We start from the raw sequence: 22,567 nt of genomic DNA, 5'->3' as shown, positions 1-22,567 counted from the left end.
AAAAAGAGGAACAAATCAATACCCTAAGCAGTAGAAGACAAGAAATATTAAAATCAGAGCCTAAAATAATGAAATTGAAGCAACAACAACAACAAAAGCAATTAAAAATTGAAAAAAACAACAAGTTGGTTCTTTAAATAAGTAAATAAAATTAATATCACCATGAACATTACTGAAATACAGACCATAATCAGAAGCTACTTTGAAAAATCTATACTCTAATAAAATAGAAAATCAGTATACAACCAGAGATATGAAAAATTGTACTCTATATGTGTAATATGAATTGTAATGCATTCTGTTGTCATATATAACAAATTAAAATAAAAAATGACATATTTCTCGAGACAAATGGCCTACTCAAATTGAATCAAGAGGACATAGAAAATTTAAACAGATCAACTTCTTTCTTTTTAAATAAATACAGTAATTTATTTATTTTTTATTCTAATTTGTTATATATGACAGAAGAATGCATTACAATTCATATTAAACAGACCAATTTCAAGCAATGAAATAGAAGACACCATCAAAAGCCTACCAAGAAAGAAAACACCAGGACCAGATGCATTCTCAGTGGAGTTCTACCAGACCTTCAAAGAAGAAATAACACCAATCCTCCTCAAATCATTCTATGAAACAGAAAAGGAGGGAATCCTTCCAAACTCATTCTATGAAGCTAGTATCTCCTAGATGCCAAAACTAGACAAAGACACATCAAGGAAAGCAAACTTCAGACCAATATCCCTGATGAATATAGATGCAAAATTCTCAATAAAATACTGGCAAGTTGCATACAAAAACATGTTAAAAAGATGGTGCACCATAATGAAGTGAAGTTAATTCCAGGGATGCAAGGTTCATTCAACATACAGAAATCAGTCAATATAATTCACCACATTAATAGACTTAAAGAATCACCTGATTACCTCAATAGATGCAGAAAAAGCATTTGACAAAATTCACCACTTATTAATTTTTAAAACACTAGAAAAACTAGGGATAGTAAGAACATACCTCAACATTGTAAAAGTTGTATAACCTAAACTCAAGGCCAACATCATTTTATTTTATTTTTTTAATATTTATTTTTTAGTTATAGTTGGACACAATACCTTTATTTAATTTATTTATTTTTATGTGGTGCTGAGGATCAAACCCAGGACCCTGCATGTGCTGGGCAAGTGCTCTACCGCTGAGCCACAACCCCAGCCCACCAACAACATTTTAAATGGAGGAAAATTGAAAGCACTCCCTGTAACAACTGGAACAAGACAATGATGCATTCTTTTACCACTCTTATTCAACATATTCCTTGAAACCCTAGCCAGAGCAATTAGACAAAAGAAAAAAAAATAAATGGCTAAGAATAGGAAAAGAAGAACACAAACTATCTCTATTTGCCAATGAAATGATTCTATATTTAGGAGACCCCCTCAAAAAATGCCACCAGAAAGCTTCTAGAACTCATAGTGAATTCAGCAAAGTAGCAGGGTATAAAATAAACACCCATAAATCAATCACATTCCTGTCTACCAAAGATGTATTAGTAGAGCTAGAAATCAGGAAACATATACCAATACCAATAACTTAAAAAAAAAATACTTGGGAATCAATTTAACAAGACAGGTAAAAGACTTCTAAGATGGAAACTACAGAACACTACAGAAAAAAAAAATTGAAGAAGACCTCAGAAAATGGAAAGACCATGTTCTTGAATAGACAGAATTAATATAGTCAAAATGGCCATATTATGAAAAGTGCTATACAGATACAATGCAATTCCTATTAAAATTCCAATGATATTCTTCATAGAAATACATAAATAGTGTGAAATTCATTTGGAAAAATAAGAGGCCCAGAATAGCCAAAGAAATTCATTGTGAAAAAAGTGAAGCAGGAGGCATCACAATACCAGATCTTAAATTATGCTACAGAGTCATAGTAAGAAAAAACAAAAAACAAAAAAACAAAAACAACAATAACAACAACAAAAAACATGGCATGGTACTGTCACCAAAACACACATGAAGCCCAATGGAACAGAACAGAATAGAAGACAAACCCAGTAGAGAAAAGCCCACATAAATACAGTTATCTCTTACTAGACAAAGGCATTATAAACATACATTGGAGAACAGATAACCTTTCCAACGAATAGTTCTGGGAAATGGATCTATATCTAGTACAAAGAATTTGAACCCCATCTCTACCCTGAACAAAACTCAACTAAGTGGATCAAGAACTTTGACATTAGACCAGAGACCCTTTGCTTACTAGAAGGAAAGTAGGACTAATTCACGTAGGCTTAGGGATAGACTTCCTCAATAAGACCCCTAAAGTGCAAGTAGTAAAATCAAGAACCAATAAATGAAATGGTATCAAACTAAAAAGCTTCTTCACAGCAAAGGAAACAATCAAGAATGTAGAGAGAGCCTACAGAATGGGAGAAAATCTTTACCACCTGCACCTCAGATATAGCATTAATCTCCAGGATATCCGAAGAACTCAAAAAACTTAACACCAAAACAAACAAACAAACAAAACCCCACAAATAACCCAATCAATAAATGAGCAAAAGAACTAAACAGGCACTTCAGAGAAAAAATATATAAATGGTCAACAAATATATGAAACAAAGTTCAACATCTCTAGCCTTTAGAGAAGTGAAAATTAAAACCACACTGAGATTCCATCTCATTCCAGTCATAATGGCAATTATCAAGAATACAAGTAACAATAAATATTGGTGAGGATGTGGGGAGAAAGGTACACTCCTACATTGCTAGTGGGACTGCAAATTGGTACAACCACTCTGGAAAGTTGAATAGAGATTCCTTAGAAAACTTAGAATGGAATCACCATTTGATCCAGTTAGCCCATTCCTGGGTCTATACCCAAAGGACTTAAAATCAGCACAGTATACTGATGCAGCAACAACAATGTATATATCAGCTCAATTCACAATAGCCAAGCTATCCAACCAAACTAGGTGCCCTTCAACAGATGAATAGATAAAGAAGATATGGTATATATACAAAATTGAATATTACTCAGCCATAAAGAATAATGAAATGATTGCATTTGCATGTAAATGGAAGGAACTGGAGACTATCATCCTAAGTGAAATGAGCCATCCCCCCCAAATTCTTCTCCTTCTCACTCTCCTTCCTTATTGTGGGATGCTAACCCACAACAAGGAAGAAGAGTGGGGAGGGGAAGAATAGCAGTTTATTGGATTAGACCAAGTGGAATGAAGGGAAGGGAGAAGGAAGGGAAATAGGGAGGATAGTAGAATTTATCAGATATAACTTTCTCATACTTTTATTTGAATACATGACCAGTTTAACTCCCCATCACATACAACCACAAGAATAGGATCCTTATTTTTATAACTTTTACTCACGTATGTATAATATGCTAAAATACACTCTACTATCATGTATATCTAAAAAGAACAAATACAAAAAAGAAACCTATTATCTAACTTCAGTTGAGCATATTCCAGTTGCTAACTTCATACCTTCTCTTGATTTTCATATACATATGTGTGATATGTGTGTGTGTGTGTGTGTGTGTGTGTGTGTGTGTATATATATATATATATATATATAAAATTCAACATGTTTAACATGCAACTTTTGGTCTCCTTCTACCTTTTATATTCTCTCAATTTTCCACTTCTCTTATTGTTAACTCAGACTGAAAATCTGAAAGGCACCTTTGATTCTTTTCATTTTCTTTCATATATCACACCTTATTCCTCAGGAAATAACATGGACCATCTGGAATCCAGGCAATCTACCCTACATTACTCTGAAATGGGCCCAAATTAACACTATGTCTTGGCTTTGCTGCTGGCACTGCCTCTCCACTGGTTTCTCTGCATTCCCTGTGATACCTTAAAGCATAACATCACAACATTTCTTTACTCAAAACTGGTGAAGACTTCTCTCTACCATTTCGCTAAGAACAAAACCAAGTTTTCCTAATGACTATAAAATTTGACATAATCCTTCCCTTTTTGATGCTTCTTTGAGCTCCTCTATGCATCTACACATCCACTACCTTGTTGTCTTTCCTTTGCTCAAATGCTCCTGTGGGGTTCTTTGCTATTTATTCCCCATAGCCATTAGCGATTTTCTAGTCTGAAACGTTTTCTGTAGCTGTGCACCTCACCTGGAACTCCCTATCCCATCTATTCATTTGTCCATTCACTTTTTTATTCATACTTTCGCTCACTTTTCATCTTCTCAATAAAATCTATCCTGATTAAGTTATATAATATTACAATCTAGCCCCTCTGTCCAGACCTGTAATTGCTATATCCCAAACCTTCTCTGCCATATTTTACATCACCTCTCAAAAATTCTATTATGTACCTATTTATTAGACCTATTTAATTGTTCCTATTACCTTGCTTGATTTGAGATTTATAAAGTGTAGCATATTTGTCTCTTTTGTTCACCCATAATTCCTAAGTGTCTAAAAGTCATATTTTGGAAATCCCCTTTTGGAAAGATAAAGAAATAGTTCTCAGACAGCAGAGTTCAAAGATTAATTTGTAGATGGGGAAGATTTTCTAAGCCATTGAAGTTTTCTTAATGATATTCAACCTAACTATGTAACTAAGTAAAATTCTACCCTTGAAACACTTGTGATAAATATTGTGGGATTTTCTGCAGTTCTCTGTGTGTGTCTGAATTCTGGTGTGAAAAGATAATATTCCTGGACATTTAACTTGAAATGGTGTCCATCTGTTTATTTTCTTACGCAGTTAATTATCAAGAGCACTTTAAAAAGACTGTTGGATTAAAAAACGTCACTTAGTAAGAGCCTGTAAATTAAGTACAGACAATTAGGAGGAGAACTGACAGCAACCACAGCCCAGAAGCCTCACTATTCAAGTCTGAGAAACTTTCCTCAGGAGAATCCTGAAAGTTAAGGTGAAGAGGTAGTGTCCACTTGGGTAGTTTCCATTCTTTCCCTCTGCAAAAAAACATCATCTCCAGTGTAATTTGCACATATTGATTAATTAATCTCTAAGTGGCTAATTTTTCATTATTTGACAGATAATTAGATCTTCTGTAAATCTAGTTAATAAAAGTGTGCAGGAAGTGTTGGGAGTCAACTTAATAACTGGTACTAGTTTTCAAGAAGAATGTTTTTAGATCAGCTGTTTCCTTAGTAGAAATAGTCCCTCTCAGAAAATCCCTTATAGATTAAGCAAAAAACCTTATTCTCCCAGAAAATATGACGATTATTTTCAACCCTTTCCCTTTCATGAATACCTCAAAGCTCGTATGCTCCAATTCCTCCAATCTCTATTAATTCACAAAAAGGGGCGTCTTTGCATTTTAATAATTTTAAAAAGATAAATGCCAGGAATAATCTTGACTTTGATTCTGAAAGTGAAGATGCACAGGGAAGCAGAGAAAAATGATCACATGATTATAACAACAGAAAAATTAGAGAATGTTTGTATTAGGAGACCTTGATGGGAGGATTAGTTCACCTTCAGGTTACAGAGCAGAGACCTGAATCTCGAGAAAGTTAAATGATAAATACATGGATATGAGCCTGAATTATAATGAAGCCCAGAGAAAAAAGAGAGTCGGTCTATCTATCTATCTATCTATCTATCTATCTATCTATCTCTATCTTGTTGTATATGTGTGTGTGTGTGTGTGTGTGTGAGAGAGAGAGAGAGAGAGAGAGAGAGAGAGAGAGAGAGAGAGAGAGAGAGAAGGAGGGTGGGAGGGAGGAACAAGGACTCAAGCTAGAGTGTGGGAGAAAAAAAGTGTAGGAAAGATTAAGAAACAATTTGGTCCCATTATAGTGCCCCACACTAAGTGGGTTAGAACTCATCAGCTCAAAATTTCATAGTCCTTTAGGAAAAAATTCCATTTCCTTTTTATAATATGTTGAGACAGATTCTCTTTGGAATGGTGTATGTCATAGACAGAGAGTGGTCAAGAGAAGTAATAAACATTTTCATTTTCTTAATTTACTTTACAGGTCCCCCACCCCTGCTGCCATCTTCTAAATTTACTGGTCTGAGTCCTAAATCAGAGGTTTCACCCTGAACAGTCATTAATGTGGAAGTAAGAAGTCAATAAAAAGTTCATAATATTTAAAAACGTAGCATGTATTTCATGATACACAAAGATCATACATTTTATTTATGTTTTAAAAAATTATCTATGTATTTATTGTAATTAGGTATATATGACAGCAGAATGCATTTTGATTCACTGTACACAATTGCAGCACAACTTTTTATTTCTCTGGTTGTATACCATGCACCCTATGTGCAGTCACACAGGTACCTAGGGTAATGATGTCCATCTCATTGAACTTTCTTGCCCCTCCCCTCCCCTCTTCTCCTTCTCCTTTGCCCAATCACAGTTCCTCCATTTTCCCCATGCTCCCCCACCTCATTATGGATCAGCATTCACTTATCAGAGAGAATATTTGGCCTTTGGTTTTTTGGGATTGGCTTACTTTGCTTAGCATGATATTCTTCAACTCCATCCATTTACTTGCAAATGCCATAATTTTATTCTCTTTTAATCCGTAGTAATATTCCATTGTGTATATATACCACAGTTTCTTTATCCATTCATCTATTGAAAGGCATTTAGGTTAATTCCACAGTTTAGCTATTGTGAATTGTGCTAATATGAACATTGATGTGGCTGCATTACTATAGTATGCTGATTTTAAATCTTTTGCTTATAGACCGAGGAGAGATCATACATTTTAGTAAGCAAATCTGCAACTTCTGATTTTCCAAAATGCTATTAAATGAGATTATATTAAGTCATGTAGAAGTCTGTTACCTCTATATTCTGAGTTAAGTAATCTCTATGAGATACGTATTATTGTATACTTGTATAGTTTACACTTTAAGCTAATGTACTTTTAACTTTATAGGTATATAATGTTAAGAAAAAAGAAGCAAAGTTAAAAATTAAGCAGAAGAAAGTAAAATGAGTAAATCTAACTAAATATAAGCAAGTTTTAATTAAAAATTAAGACTGAGAAGAAGCAAGGAAAATTAAGTAAGGAATTTCTCCTTACTTCTTGTAAAAACAGTCTCAACTCACCCTTACTCTTCAGTATCCTATGTTGAAAAAAATTTTACTAAACATCAAAACGATTTCAAGGCTAAACTTACACACATATACACACGCCGTACCTTACAACTTCAGAAATCAAATTTAAGAAGCAATGCTTTGTCCTGTAAATTTATAATCCAAATTAGATGAAACCCAGTAATAAAACAAATTATTGTGTGGTTATTTTAAAATATGTGTAGGTATTTACAAGTAAAAGTATGATACATATATAGAGAGATGGACACACAAACTCACACATATATATTCTATCACTGTAAAGCGCCATTGTTTAAAGATGTAAGGAACTCAGATGTGAGGAACTGAAATTATTAATGATTTATTGTGCTGTTAAATCAAGGGGAGGCGCTGTTCATTACTTTTTCCTTGTGATTTATTTTTTCTGCAGCCTATTTATTATGGAATGCATTTGGAATGAACACCAATGAAAGGGAGGCACAAGAAGCGGGATTTGGTAAGGGAGAAGAGGGTACGTGCTGTTGTCCTCATGGAATTAAATGTAATCCCAAGGAAAATGATTTTTTTTCTACTAGAAAACTTACATTTTTCTTCAATGAATTGAAATAAATTTCTAGTTGGATATTAAAAAAAAACAAACTTGTTTGACATCAGGAAGCAGCTCATGGGTTTATAATGAGACGGTTGACTTGAATCTATTATGAGTCACAACTTTGCCAGGGAGAACCCCTGAGTGAAAACTGTTGTTTTAATTTATATGATGCAGCATTACCGAAAAATTTTAAAAAGATGATTTCCTTCTGTATTGAGAAGAACGTCTTAATTAAAATTGATCTCATGAAAAGTAAAAGGGGATATGAAACAGGCATATTACCAAGTGAGATATCAAAACTATGTAACTGGTTAAAAATGAGTTTTCCTATAAATGGGTTAAACCTCTGTTACAAATTAACATAACCTTATTTGTATAACAACTTACCCAGAGGGCTCAGTTTGACAAACCGAACTATCTTCTTTCCATTGACATGTCCCTCAACATTAACAGCCTTAGAATAGGAATAACTGAGGTTGGTAATATGGTCAGTTTTATGAACTGTAGAACCAAACCAAGCAAAATACGAACTAAAAACCAAACACAATAAAGCAAATTCTTGATTTTCTCCTAATAATTTCTTGTAAAACTGAATATTTTCATTTAATTGAAAGGTCAATGGATTTGCTTGGTAACATGCCACTTTTTAAGGCTGAACAATTTGACAGAATCCAACCAGCACAAGTTACCAGACTTTTTCTCAGTGTGGAGTAGTTAATATTTGGCTTTCTCAGCATTTAAAAAAAATGCATATTCTTAATTCATAACTGACGATAACTTGGATGCATGAACATACACACATGCACAAAGGATATAATAGAAAATCCATGTTGCCTGACAATGAATAGAATAATTAATCTGTGTTCCAGTCTGGCATATATGTTTATTCATTGTTAATTGAATCACATAAATTATATGTGAAGTACAGCATGAAGTTTTAGTCACAATAAATACACATTAAAGAAACACACATCTCCTGTGTTTGGATGTGTTAATCTATCCCAAATGAGGCAGAAAACAGTATAATACAGGAAAAGAAAGGAAATGGTAGTTACTTAAATTTGTAAAAGGCCATTGTTCTAAGGAAATAGTTATTCATTAATAGCCATTTTTTCAATTTGACAATTTTCCATAAACAGGTGATTTTAGACAAGATAGGAATAATTCCTCTTGTGTGAGAAATCATAAATTTACTTCAGAAGGAGAAAAAAGTCCATTTTGAAAATATCTTCCCAAAACAACAAGAACAAAATAGAATTCTCTGTAAGATTTCAAAACCTGCAATTTGCAGGTGAGGATTCAGCAGGCTTTGGGTATCTCTTGCTGACTAGCTGGGAAATATTCTGCATCTCCCCTCCCTGCATCCTTATCACACCTCAATGTCTCCTTGTTCCCTTTTATTCTGTAATATGAGCTGGGAAAGCATAAATCTAACAACTTTCACTTTTAAAAGATGGTCATTAAGAAAATTTGAGCAATAACATAGAGGAATGCTTTTTAATAGCTTTTTTCCCCTCTGTAAATGTATGTCTCCCCTGCCTCCTGCTGAATTTTCTCATTGTTTCTTGTATTACTTCAACTTATACTCAGAGCACATCTGATTGATTTGATTACTATAATCTTAAAGAGAAGAATAGAAGTACAGAAATTAAACAGATATTAAGAAGGAAAAATATTTTTTATTTTTAATAAATCACATTTTCTTAATTTTGGATACAAGTGAGGCTCTCACTACCAGTTTCCTTCATTTGTCATGGTAAATTATTGTGATGGGTATGATTTTAAAGTCATTCCTGTCATGTCACATCCTGCTCAGAAATTTTCCGGAGGCTCTTTACTGCTTATAGGAACCTTTTCTGCATGCCATTTCAGACAGCACTCTAATCAGACTAACTCTCCCTATTCAACAGAGCTCTTCAAAGCAGCCAGCCTGCTTATGCATCACCTTTCCATAGTCCTAGGCACTCTTTTCCTTACCCCGCTTGCATGCAAAGGGTGCTCAATTTCCAGGGTGCTGTTAAAGAAATCATCACATAGGATGCATTCTTCTTTATCTAGCAATGAATTTTGCTCACTTGGATTTTTTTCTAAATAATTTGTTTATTATGCTATTTATTTCCCAAGAATGTGAATTGCTTACCATATGCCATATACAGAGCTTAGATGATTGCAAAACTGAATGGGATAGAACGGATGTAGTTCTCATGGGATAAGATTTTTTAACAGAAATGCACATAAATGTCTTGGAGAAGTCCTCATGGAGTAGAAGGAGGCCATGAATAATAGATTCTTTGAGATGTCTGATGGAAAATAATTACTTAATTCCATTTCAGCATTTTAAGTATTTTGCTTTTTCGATTCTTTGTTGGAACAAATCAGCAAGATTAAAAAAAATGCAGGCAAATGTTTGACCAAAATTTTTACACATATTTCATGTCCAAAAGAAAACAGAAGAAATGAAAGATGAAAATAAGCAGTATCTCTTGATTTTCATTCATCTCCTAGAATCTAATTATTCACAGTAGGATTAATTATGTAGAAATCTGATACATTCAGATTAAAGTAGTCCATTCTTACTCTTGATATTTAATTTCCTCTTGATATTTAATTTCCTAAAATAAGCACCATCACTATCTAAATAAGATTAAAGGTAGGACCAAGAAACTTTTATACACTGGACTTTTAAAAGGTCATTTGAAATGGTGACATAATAAGGATATGTTCCCAAACATAAGCATAGATAAAAATGCGAAGGGCAGAAATGTTAAACATTTTTTTTCATATATTTGTTGATTGAATGCATAGCTTCTTCTGAGAAATGTCTGTTCAGCTCCTTAGCCTACTTATTGATTGGGTTGTTTGTATTTTTATGTGTTAAGTTTTTTGAGTTCTTTATATATCCTGGAGATTGGTGCTCTACCTGACGTGTGTGACAAAAATTTGTTCCCAAAATGTAGGCTCTCTCTTCACCTCATTGATTGTTTCTTTTGCTGAGAAGCAGCTTTTTAGTTTGACTCCATCCCATTCTTGATTTTATTTCTTGTGTTTTATGTTCAACATCTCTAGTAATCAGAGAAATGTAAATCAAAACTACTTACACCAGCTGGAATGGCAGTTATCAAGAATACAGACAAGAATAAATATTGTCAAGGATGTGAGGGAAAAGGCATACTCATACATTGCTGGTGGAACTGCAAATTGGTGCAACCAATCTGGAAAGTAGTATGGAGATTCCTCAAAAAACTTGGAATGGAACCAACATTTGATCCAGCTTTTCCAATCCTCAGTCTTATATGCAAAGGACTTAAAATCAACATACTATGGTAATGCAATCACATCAATATTTATAGTAGCTTAATCCACAATAGCTAAACTGTGGAAGCAACCTAGATGCCCCTCAATAGATGAATGGATAAAGAAACTATGATATATTTACACAATAGAATATTACTCAACATTAAAAGAGAATAAAATTATGGCATTTGTAGGTAAATGGATGAAGTTGGCGAATATCATGCTAAGTGAAGTAAGTCAATCCCCAAAAAACCAAAGCTGAATGTTCTCTCTGATAAGTGGATGCTGATCTATAATGGGGAGTGGAGAGACATGAGAAAAATGGAGGAATTGTGATTGGGCAAAGGGGAGGGAGGGTGGGGTGTGTGTATGGGTGCAGGAAAGATGGTGGAATGAGATGGACATCATTACTCTAGGTACAAGTATGACTGCACATAGAGTGTAATGCTATATGGTGTACAACCAGAGAAATGAAAAGTTGTGCTGCAATTATGTACAATGAATCAAAATGCATTCTCCTGCCATATATACCTAATTAAAATAAATAAGCTAATTTAAATAAATAAATAAAAAGATAAATAAATAAATAAATGCAAAGGCATTTCTCTGTTTAAACTACTTGTAAGAAAGATTGCACAGAACTTTGCATTTCTTTTTGTTTGTATTTACTACCTTTTTGGAAATTCTCTTTCAGCCTGAGACAGTCATGTTCATAGTTTTCAACTTCTTGTCATGTGCATCTTCATTCTTCCCATCTTCTGCTGTTAATTTGTCTATCTGGGTTGCAATATCTAATTCTCTTGGAAATTTTGGTGCTTGCTGATAACTCATTGTTAAAAAGTGAAGACAAACAGATAGACTATATTTTGCTACCACCTTTGATATTAAGTAGATTTATGTGAGGGTTAGCCAGTGGAATTTGAGCAAAAATTTTATGCAGCACATTGAAGCTCATAAAAACTTCCATGAATAATTCTCCATTGTCCTGCTTCTGCAGATTGAGGAGAGCTGTGATAAGCTTAAAAGCCAGGTAGGAAGGTGAAAGAGACTGAGCATCTGGATCACTTCTTGAAGGAGAGCTATTCTTTAATCAATAGAATCTGTTCTGGTCTTCAGGTGAGCTTGAGAAATAGTATTTACTTTATGCTTTTAACCATGTATCACAAGACAGAGATGAGCTCAGAAAATGAATTGTCAGTTTGCAAGCAGAAATAAGAGAGAAAAGAGATAGTTTAGAAATTTGATGCCTTGAAGAATTAGAAGGAGAAACTATTTCAGTGTGACGTGAGAGTTCTAGAGGCTTTGAAAGGCAAGGACATTTTATGACTTCACCTTGCAGTGAACACTCAGCTAATTTTACTGACTGTCTGAGTCTTTAAGTTATAAAAAAAATTGAGGACAAAAGGGGAATGCAAGGATGCAAAAAAGAAGTAGGTCATTTTGGAGAAAGAGATCTAGGAAAAAACTTTGGGTGTGGTTAAGTGGTACATGAATCTAACTAAAAGCAAGTAGGTATCAAGTCTTCCAAGATTTTGCTCATTTACAAAGACTTCATAGACTCAGATGAAAGAAAAGTGTATCACTGAAGCCATAAACAAACCTATAGACCTCTCAGTTTGCCAAATTGATCTGTGAAAGAGGTAGAACCCTCCAAGAGGATAAACCCCAGCGCATCACCTCAGACTCAGCCAAGAAGGCTGAAGGATAAACATGAACCTCTCCCAGTGTGTCAACAGCAGGAACAGAAATGTTCAGGTTAAAAACAATCCAGAACTCAGAGAAGCAACGGGTACTGGAGTGTTTTAGAGAAAAGAAGAAAGAATGCATGATGACCCAGTTTGCGTGTTCAGCTGGTGATTCCAACTCCTCAACTGAAGGTCTGCGTCTCTGGGTTCCTGAGGGTGTTTCAAGGAGTGTCACTCCAGTTTCCTCCTGCAGGGTCCTTTTCTGTCTATCAGTGGACTTTCATATATTCTTCTTTCTTTAGAGGCTGTGGAATCTTTCCTTAATTCCACATCCTCATGTGCAAAATTCCACCTGTCTGTGGCTTTTAATGAAATTCTTTGCTAATTACTCAGTTGTTTTTTGATGTATAAAGGGAAATTTTGTGGATTCAGAAATCCTTTCATTTCAAACACACATAAGTGTGCATGCACACACACAGAGACACACACACATACAGACACACACTCACACACACACACACACACACACACACACATATACACAAAACCAAACTGAACTATTTAGGCTCTTAAGACATTTTTTAGGTTCTTTTTTAGTAGTTAAGCATGAAACACTGACTCTTTTTGCTTTCCTGAATGGCTTTGCTAAAGAGGATGACAGACACATTTGAGAATATGCATTTAAAAAGATAATTATAACTTTAAAAATATTATTCTTATTACAATGCTAATAGTTGGATGTTTTCAGGAAATGTTAATTGAATGGAAGTTAACTCATACCAATTAGTCTGTACAGAAAAATAAGATAAGTGACAAAATATAATATTAATTTGAAGTAATGTATAGGATCCTATTTGGTAAGCATAGCATAACAGAATTTTTATAGGTAGCACTGAGATCCTATGCTGGCACTCAAGAGTATACAGGATTCAAAAAAATTCTGAATATCTACTTTTTAGCTCATCAGTCAGAGCTAAAAACCTTATGTATTTTGATTTTTTATTTCTTCATTTCAAAAGTGATTATAAGAATTTGTATATTATAGTATTTTGTTGTTGATAAATGAATAGTATGCTTCTCTTATCACACAGTGCCAGGCACTTCGCAGTAACTCAAGAAAGTTAGTATGCGCTTATCTCCTTTAGCTGTTTTTAAAAAATGGGATTAATTTTAATTTAATTTGAAAAATATATCTGTACCATTTCAAATCTCTTCACTCTCTTAGCATATATAATTATTTATGTATGTAGGCACATTTATAATCACTTACATTGGTTTCAGTGTATGCATATTTGTTTCTATACTCAAGTCAAACTTCTAGTTGAGTTCCTGGGACATGGATGATATTCAGTAAATGTTATTATATAAAACTTACTCTTTGTGCTATACTGGAGTTATCTGTTATATTTATTGGAAATGACATATCTATTTTTTTTAATACTGGAAAATAATATGAATTTTGGAATGGCATACCTGGACCAAGTTCATAAGAGTATCTCTGAAGTGTCCTGAGGTCTCTGAATAAATGTCCTCTTGAAGGTTACTGCTGTATTCTAGACAAGAAACCATGCACGTTAAAGGTGATTGGTTGTGGAACCACAGACCAATGCACTTTGGTTAAGTCAATGCTACTTGCTCCAGTTGTGAATGGAAAGTACAGGAAATACGATCAATCTCATGACATTTCTTTGTTAACAAACTATACAAGAAATCTGTCAACTAATGGTATCTTTGGCATAGGTCTATTGTCTTAAAAATTATCTTTATTACAACATTGAAGAAAAGAGTTGAAAATCATTTCGCATTCTCTAACTCTCAAAATTCAGAATTATGCACTCTATTTGCATAGACTGCTTTCCAGTCTAGTACCCTTCCCAAGTGCTTTGTCTCATTTTAATGTTTTAAGTGAAGATTCTTCCTTCATTCTCCTTGAAAAAGTCTTGTTTTTGCTAAGAAGCAATAGAGGTGACTGTCTACATCAATTTCTTAATGTTCAATATTGCATAATGCATTATGGAATGGAACTTAAGGCATTAAAACTTGTTGAAAATAATAATAATAAAAATTAAAAATAATAAAAATTAATTTGAAATGTGTAAGATCTGATTCTGAAGTAGATTACAGGGAGTATGTAACTTATGTAAAGTGGAAGCAGATGTATTTTTAGAATTCTCCAACAATGATTGTACTTTGCTTCCTTTTTTGGGGTTCCATTTCTCTCTTGAGTAAGACATACAATGCCCTCTGAACCAAGATGCTGGACACCTTCCTGTCATAGGTAAAATATTCACTGCGTAGATTCTTGTAATTATTTTCCTGGAAAATTGGTTTGATTTTCTAGGGAACTATCATTTTTTATATGCTAATCATCCTTTTTCCTTAATGAGTTTGTTGGTCTTGAGTCATTGTTTTTTTTTTTAAACAAATATTTTTGTCTTATTTTTTTCTTTTGATTGACATGTAATAATTGTATATATTTATAGGGTACAATATAATTTATGAATACATTGTGTGTGCAACAATCAAATCTAGGTAATTAGCATAGCCAGCATCCTAAATTTCCATTTCTTTTTCTTTCTCTCTCTCTCCTTTTTTTTTTTTTTGTACTGAAGATTGAACACAAAGGTGCTTAGCCACTGAGCAACATCCCCCTAGTTCTTTTTTATATTTTATTTAGAGACAGGGTCTTGCTGAGTTGCTAAGTGCTTTGCTAACTGACTTTGAACTCATGATCCTCCTGCCTCAGCCTCCTGAGCCGCTGGGATTACAGGCATTGCAACCATACCCGACAAACTTCCATCATTTATTTATGGTGAGTACATATAAAGTCCTCTATTCTAGTTGTTTTGAGATATACAATGCATTATTGTCAACCTTACTGTGCAACAGAATACCAGAACTGATATTCCTGATGATATCTGTACCAGCTCACCAGTCCTGCCTCCTACCTTACCTCCCACCTACCAGTCCTTACCTCTCCCAGTCCTGCCTCCCACCCATTCTCCTCAGTCCCTGGTAACCACTATTCTACTCCTGTGAGTCATACATCATGTAGGAGAATGTCTTTAAAAAATTCTTTAAAATATATAAATTGGAATATTTTTATGTTATTTGAAAAACATGAAGTTCTATTGTGTGCACAATATATGCTCATATTGAAATTTTCTTACGTAAACAATAAGCTTCTCGCATCTGGAAAATTTCCCCATTTGTTCTTGACGCCAATATATCAATGAGGCAACTCTCATCAGTGCCGGCTCCCTAGAGAGACAGAGAGAAATATAAGCCCATTTACATTTGCGATAATAATGAACCTGATATTCAGTGAAGGCATACAGCATTCTGGTGTTCTGAGAGGTGGCAAATGGGAAAGGAAGTATTTGGAATGAATAGCCCATTTTCAGTTCAGGCTCTTTCACTTACTCACGTTTAATCCTAAGAAGATAATATTATTTAAGAAAATTCTTTTCCTTCCTTGAGAGTAAAACAGCATGGGTATTTCTAACCAATGTGGAAAAAGACACTGAGCATTTCCACCTGTTTCTGGAATGGAATTTGAAATTCCAGGTGTTGTTAGGCAATCAGTTCTTAAGCAAGCTGAAAAGAGGACACATGTCTTCTATTTTCCCAAGGACGTTTGGGGATCAAGCTCTGCCTCTCCCTAAATAGGTAATTTTTCACAATTTTCCTTAGCATTTGAATTAGGAGCTTTCTGTGGGCTCTTATACAGAGATAAATATATTAGTCTATGATAGTGATTTTAAAGACACCACATCTTTTTTTTTTTTCAGGAAAACCTCAGGAATCATTACCATTCTAGGAAATATTGATTAAAATATATTAGTTTCATCTAATCAGCAACATAGGACTTTTAAAAATTATTTTTAGTTGTTGATAGAACTTTATTTTTATTTATTTATATGCGGTGCTGAGAATGGAACCCAGTGCCTCACACATGCTACACAAGCGCTCCACCACTGAGCTACTATCTCAGCCACAACATAGGACTTTTTATTTCAAATTATAGTTATGTAATTTTGTCAAAAATGGATATGAAACATTTTTTTTTTAAAGTGATTGATTGAAATTTGTATGACTTTCAGACAACATCTATTTTGATCAGCAAATATGATGGCCCAAATCTATGTTCCTTTAATTATGTTGTCTCTTGCTTCTTTCCTGTCACACATTGCTCACATATTGTGGTATTCTGGTGGTTGTCAGGCATCATATTGGAATAATTCTTTCTGCAGGTGTTTAATGTCAGTTTTGGAAAGAAGGAAATAGCTCTCTTTTTCTCATGTCCCTAGACAACAAAATCTGTAGTCAATTTATTTCATGGAAATGATTTAACAATTTCTTTCTGTAAGGTGAATTCATTCTAATTCTTCAAAAGTAAAATTTGATACACTTGAGCAATAGTTTTTGTAAAGGACTAATTTAATATCATTTAAAAAGTTGTCCTCTATAAGATCATAAAAATAAAGATGTTCTCTGTTTCCGATTCAGTATCTTATTTTGAATCTGAACCAAACTTTTACAAATGATTTTAGAAATTCACATGAATTTTTAAGATATCTTCTTCAAAATATGAATACCTATCAAAGAGAGACAAATGTGAGTAACCCTGAAGGCTGGCCGGCCTGCCTTCCTTCCTTCCTTCCTTCCTTCCTTCCTTCCTTCCTTCCTTCCTTCCTTTCTTTCTTTCATAGCTGAGTTTGGAGTTGGCTTGGTAAGTCTGAGTGTGTACAGCTACAGAACAGACTGACCCTAGCCACAGGCCTCTGGAGACTTCCTCCTCCTAACAAGGCTCCTTTCCCCAACCACAATATTTCCATTGTTACATCATTGTTTAGATATACTCTCCTCTCTTGCCAATCATAAAAGTATGTAGGAGCATCACGGGAGAGTTTCCCATCTATTAAACATCAGGTTGTGCCTGCTACTATAATTTTTGCATAGATCACTACCTTCATGGCATGCCACAGTTCATGAGCATCAAAAGATGGTGGAGGGTACATGAGGCCAACCATAACCTCTTTGAAATGCGATGAAAGTTGCTCCTTTAGGTCCTCAACCAGGTTCTGTGGGGGAGAAAGTAAATATTTTTATTATATTAGTTACCAAACTTACAAGAGGAATGGAATAATTGCAGGAAGTCTGCTATTAAGAGTTACTTTTCTGTGTTATTTCACAAAGTAAGAAATCTGTTTCAATTCATGCATATATCTATGAATTTCCCAAGAGGATTGATTTGATGGTTTGAAAATGACTGATTTAATCTTGTCTCTACATGATAAAACACATGGACTTGTGGTCATATCTAGATAGAAGAATTTTCTTTCCCTATTCCCCAATCCCAAACCTTCCCTTTTGATCTTTCTATGAAAATACATAGAACTTCAAACCTGAAAACATTTTAGTTGAGAGTTCTTGGTTTTCTTTGTAGAATTAAAGAAAAGTAAATAAACTCTTAAGAAAAACATGTATTTTATCATCACAATAGTCTTTTTTTTTTTTTTTTTAAGCAGGGTGTCTTTAGTTATGCTATGGCTAAAAACTTACATAAATTGATTAAATAATCTTAGAACTTTCTTCAATCAACAGCTGCATTATTCAAGATATTGAAAGTTAAATGCTTCCAGAGAAAAATGTTCAGTGTTCATTGTTCTTGGAATGCAAGCATAAAAATATGAAATTGATATTTTTAATGTTTTGCCTTTTATTTTTCTAGTATAGAAAGGAAATTAAGAAAAGTACGTGCCAAGTTAATTTTCTGTAGTTACCAAGACATCTGAAAGATGTTTAAAACTTACTGCCTTTTGCTAAAATGTGCAAATATCTAATTTTACTTAAAAATCTACAAGAGTATTTTAGTTCCATGGTCGCTCAATAATAGAATTTAAATAAAAGATAACAAAAAAGCATAATATACTATATTGGAATAACAACAAAATGGTCATAATTTAAATTTTATTTAGCATTATCCAACAAAACCTTTTCTATGCTATGGGTTTTCATTTTAACAAATAAAAGCATTCATCCACAAAGTGCTAATTGTTAAAACTGAAACTCTTTGATTTTTTTTTGCTAGGGCCAATCAATGCAGTTTATTTAATGATCAATTAATAAATGTCTGAAGTTGTGCCAGGTGGTTGGAGTAGAGTAAGAAGCACATGGTATCTCCTGTCCTATTTAATTTCATTGCAGTCTTCTGTGCTACATTTCCAACTCCTTTACTGAATAGTCGTTAAGGGGCCATTCCGAACCAGACATTCTTCAGGTGTTGGAGCTATCGCAATGAACAGAGATGAATGTTGGAGCCTGAGGAGACTGAATTCTTGTACACACAAAAGGAACTCAATAAATACTTGTAGAATAAAAGATTGAAGTTATTCAACAGGTGTTAATTGAATAGTGTTTCCTGGACACATGGCCTATGAAGGAGCAATCTGGAAAGAATTAGAAATGCCCTGTATCTTGATTCAGATTGTGATCACACTGCACCAAAATCCATGAATTTTACTTTATATAGATTATACTCATTGTTATGGGTTTTTAAGTTTCAATTGATAAAATGTAGTTTTAACATATATAAAGTGAATGTTTTCTAAATCCTCAACATATTTAACCTTTAAACTAGGTCCTCTATTGTATAGATCTTACTACTTAACCCCTGGCTTCAAGTTATTTATCCTGTTCTAGCAGTTTTTATCATTTTTCCATTCTAGTGTACTTTAGGAAAAGCACAAACCCTATCACTTGATTGGTGTCATAAAGCAGAGAGAGAATATATGAATATGTATTTTTTTTTGATACTGAGATTGAACCCAGGGACACTTTGCCACCAGGTGACATTCCCAAACCTTTTTTTTGGTAAATTTTTAGTTTTTTTTTTTTTTTTAGAAAGGTTTTTGCTAAGCTGCTGATCTTGGCCTTAAACTTGTGATCCTCTTGCCTTGGCCTCTTGAGTTGCTGAGATTACAAATGTGCACCACGATGCCCTGCTAATGCAGTGATTCTTTAATAAGGCTGAGAGGGAGGCCATGTGAGAATGCTTTAGGGGATAGGAGAAGTTTCTAGAATTAATCAGATGAAATTCACACAGTATCCTGTTTGGAAGTGGGATGTGTTGGCTCCAGCTGAAAATCACTGACATGGAAAAATCAGGACATATGCAATTAAAGAAATTCTATAATCTAGAATATAATTAAGGACCAAAGTGAGGCCCTGAAGGGTAGAGCATTACAGTTTGGAAAATTGTAAGAATTCATTAAAAAGAGATAATATGAGTAAAATGGAGTTTCATGGAATGTGTAGTTATAAGTTAATCCTTGAAAGATGAAGTAGTGTTCAGTCAGGCAAAAGGTCTAGAAGATATCAAAATAGACAATGTTTTGGGACAGAAAAGGCCCTGTTCTGGGTAGAGTAGAATGTGTGTATGAAATATTCAAGCTAGTTTTAAACAAGTGTTAGATTGATTTGAAATCTAAATTCTTTAGATTTATTTAAATCTAAGTTCAGATGTTATTTATTCCAACCTCCCTGTAAGTATAAAGAGGAAAGGCCTTCACAGTGGAAGTTTGACCAGGTGGGTAGAAGAGCGTGATGATGATAATAACTATACACGTTTTTAGACTGCTGCCTATTTGCCAGAAGGCATTCTTAGGGTTAGACAAACTGTAATAATTCACTACTACCACTTATGAATTAGGAGCTGTGTTCATCACACTGTGTAGATGAGAAGTCTGCACATAGGGGCCACCTAGCTAGCTCCATATAACTTATGGACCTCCATCTGAGTGATGGAACCTGGATTTGAAACAAGGCATTCTGACCCTCCAATTTCTCTTATTTTTTTGTAGGCCATAGGAAACCATAATGATACCATCAGCAAGGTGATTAATTTTGCATATAGGTAGTTGATGTGGCATTTCTGGACACTTAGATCTGGTGACACTCTACTGAAGGTTTGAATGCAAATAGGTCAATTCAATATACATTCATAATAAGAGGATAATGGTAATTGGCTACTGATGGAAGGTGAAACATTACAATTATCACCTATTTCATGAGTCTCTCTGTAATCCTACCTTGATTATTTTCCACCACTCTCTTTGAATGCTATATTACATTTTAACAATCATGCTATATAATAAACATTTGAGTTGTATTCCCCCTTCCCCCTCATCTATCTGGACATGGACTTTTGTCAGGAGCTGTCCTGGATGCAGACCTTCAAGTCCTGATGCCCCAGGACACTGATCAATTATTGCCTTCAGTCTGGAACGACAGTGCCAGCTCTTGCAGTAACTTGGGGTGTTACCCTAGCTCTGATAGCAAGGTATGGCTCCAGGTGTAGGTGTCACCCACAGGTGTTGAGTTACACTCACCTGTTCCTTTATAATCCTACCCCTTGCCTCATTTGAATGGCTTCTCCCCAATAAATGGGTTCAGCACCTGTTCCTCACTCTCTTTCTTGCCTGTCTTGCCCCCTTTGTGGGAGCTGCAGCTGAGGAGTGGTTACTGAACCCAAAGAAAAGGTACTTCCTTTGTCTGTGTCTTTATTTATTCCCCAAATTCACTTGGAATGACCCTGACTGATTCAATCATGAGACGTGACAGGCTTTCACTGAAATTTTTCTAAATTCAGCATTTAGTCCTAGTAGTTATGGTTATATAAAGTGAGTATATACAATATAAATGAGTTTATAAACAGATGAAAGAATAAAAAAATGAATAAAGGAATGTGGTATGAAAAACTTAACCAATTGTATAAAGAATAAAGGCAATATTTAAAGAAGACTTGAGCATTGAAAAGCCTTTTATTTAATCTTTACTTTCATTTCTTTGATCTCTATACTCTACATTTATTTATCCTATACATTTATAACAATATCTTTAGTTTTATCTTTAATTTTACCATTTTATACAAATACTGATTATTTGTGTGTATTCCATTATAGACTGAGATTAGTAATGCCACTAGATGGCGGTATTTATCCATATTTTGTAACGTGTGTGTGTGTGTGTGTGTGTGTGTGTGTGTGTTATTTCAGTGAAATATCACAATTTAATGAAAAGAAACAGTATTACATTTGTTCTACTGTATTATAATATATGGTTTTCAGCCTTCTGTTAAGGAAAAATTATAAGATTGCCAGTATGTTAGTTAACTTCTTTGTGTATGCTTCCTTATTTGGAAAGAAAATAATAGTACCTACATCACAGGGTTGATAAAAGTATTCAAATATTTAACTCAGGTGAAATTCTTAAAATATTTTCTGGCACATACCAGGCACTCCAAAAATCTTTTTCCGCCTAAGATATTAGGTAATGTGTTGCAAACCAAAAATAGTTATCAACAGTGCCAATATTAGATGGTCTCTTTCTCTCTCCTTCTTAACCTCTGCTTCTTTCTATCTGTCTACCTCAGAGTATTGACTGTTTTTTTTTTATTTTTTGCATTTTACTGCATCCAACAGTGAGTGAACTTTGCTGCCTCTAACTTACAAATAGAGTCATGCTCTGTATAAACAATGGTCTGCATATGTGATTGTCTACAAGAATTTAATGGAGTGTAAATATTCCTATTGCCTGATGACATCTTAGCTGTTTCAGTTTGTGCAAGAACACTCTATGATGGCTGAACTACGTTAGATCACCTAAGATACATTTCTCAGAACTTATTCCCATCATTAAATAGCACAGTTTCTACGTATGTAGAAACGGATGCATTTTTACCGCTTTCACCGCTACGATCCCCACCCAGGCACCATCGTTAGTCTCCTCTGTTAACATAATAGTCTCTAAATGGGGTCTCCTTCTGTGTTGCACCCTGCATTCTCTCAACACATCTGACAATGTAATCCTGTAAAATCACAAATCAGAGTAGTCAT

General features: G+C 34.2%; 1 protein-coding gene across 1 annotated transcript in view; it reads right to left on the bottom strand.

Moving 5' to 3' along the window:
* The window catches only part of Anxa10 (annexin A10), a 61,498-nt gene that overhangs the window by 17,503 nt on the left and 21,428 nt on the right, over nt 1-22,567 (bottom strand). Inside the window, exons 4-6 of the mRNA XM_076855256.1 lie at nt 17,639-17,752; nt 15,839-15,929; nt 14,142-14,221 (exon numbers count right to left, since the gene is read on the bottom strand). Of these exons, the coding sequence (XP_076711371.1) occupies nt 14,142-14,221; nt 15,839-15,929; nt 17,639-17,752 (285 nt within the window). The remainder of the gene's footprint in view (nt 1-14,141; nt 14,222-15,838; nt 15,930-17,638; nt 17,753-22,567) is intronic.

This window comes from Callospermophilus lateralis, chromosome 4 (assembly GCF_048772815.1).
Source record: "Callospermophilus lateralis isolate mCalLat2 chromosome 4, mCalLat2.hap1, whole genome shotgun sequence".
In the NCBI taxonomy this organism is placed as follows: domain Eukaryota; kingdom Metazoa; phylum Chordata; class Mammalia; order Rodentia; family Sciuridae; genus Callospermophilus; species Callospermophilus lateralis.
The sequence above is the reverse complement of the archived record's forward strand: the minus strand, read 5'-3'. Positions and strand labels throughout refer to the sequence as shown.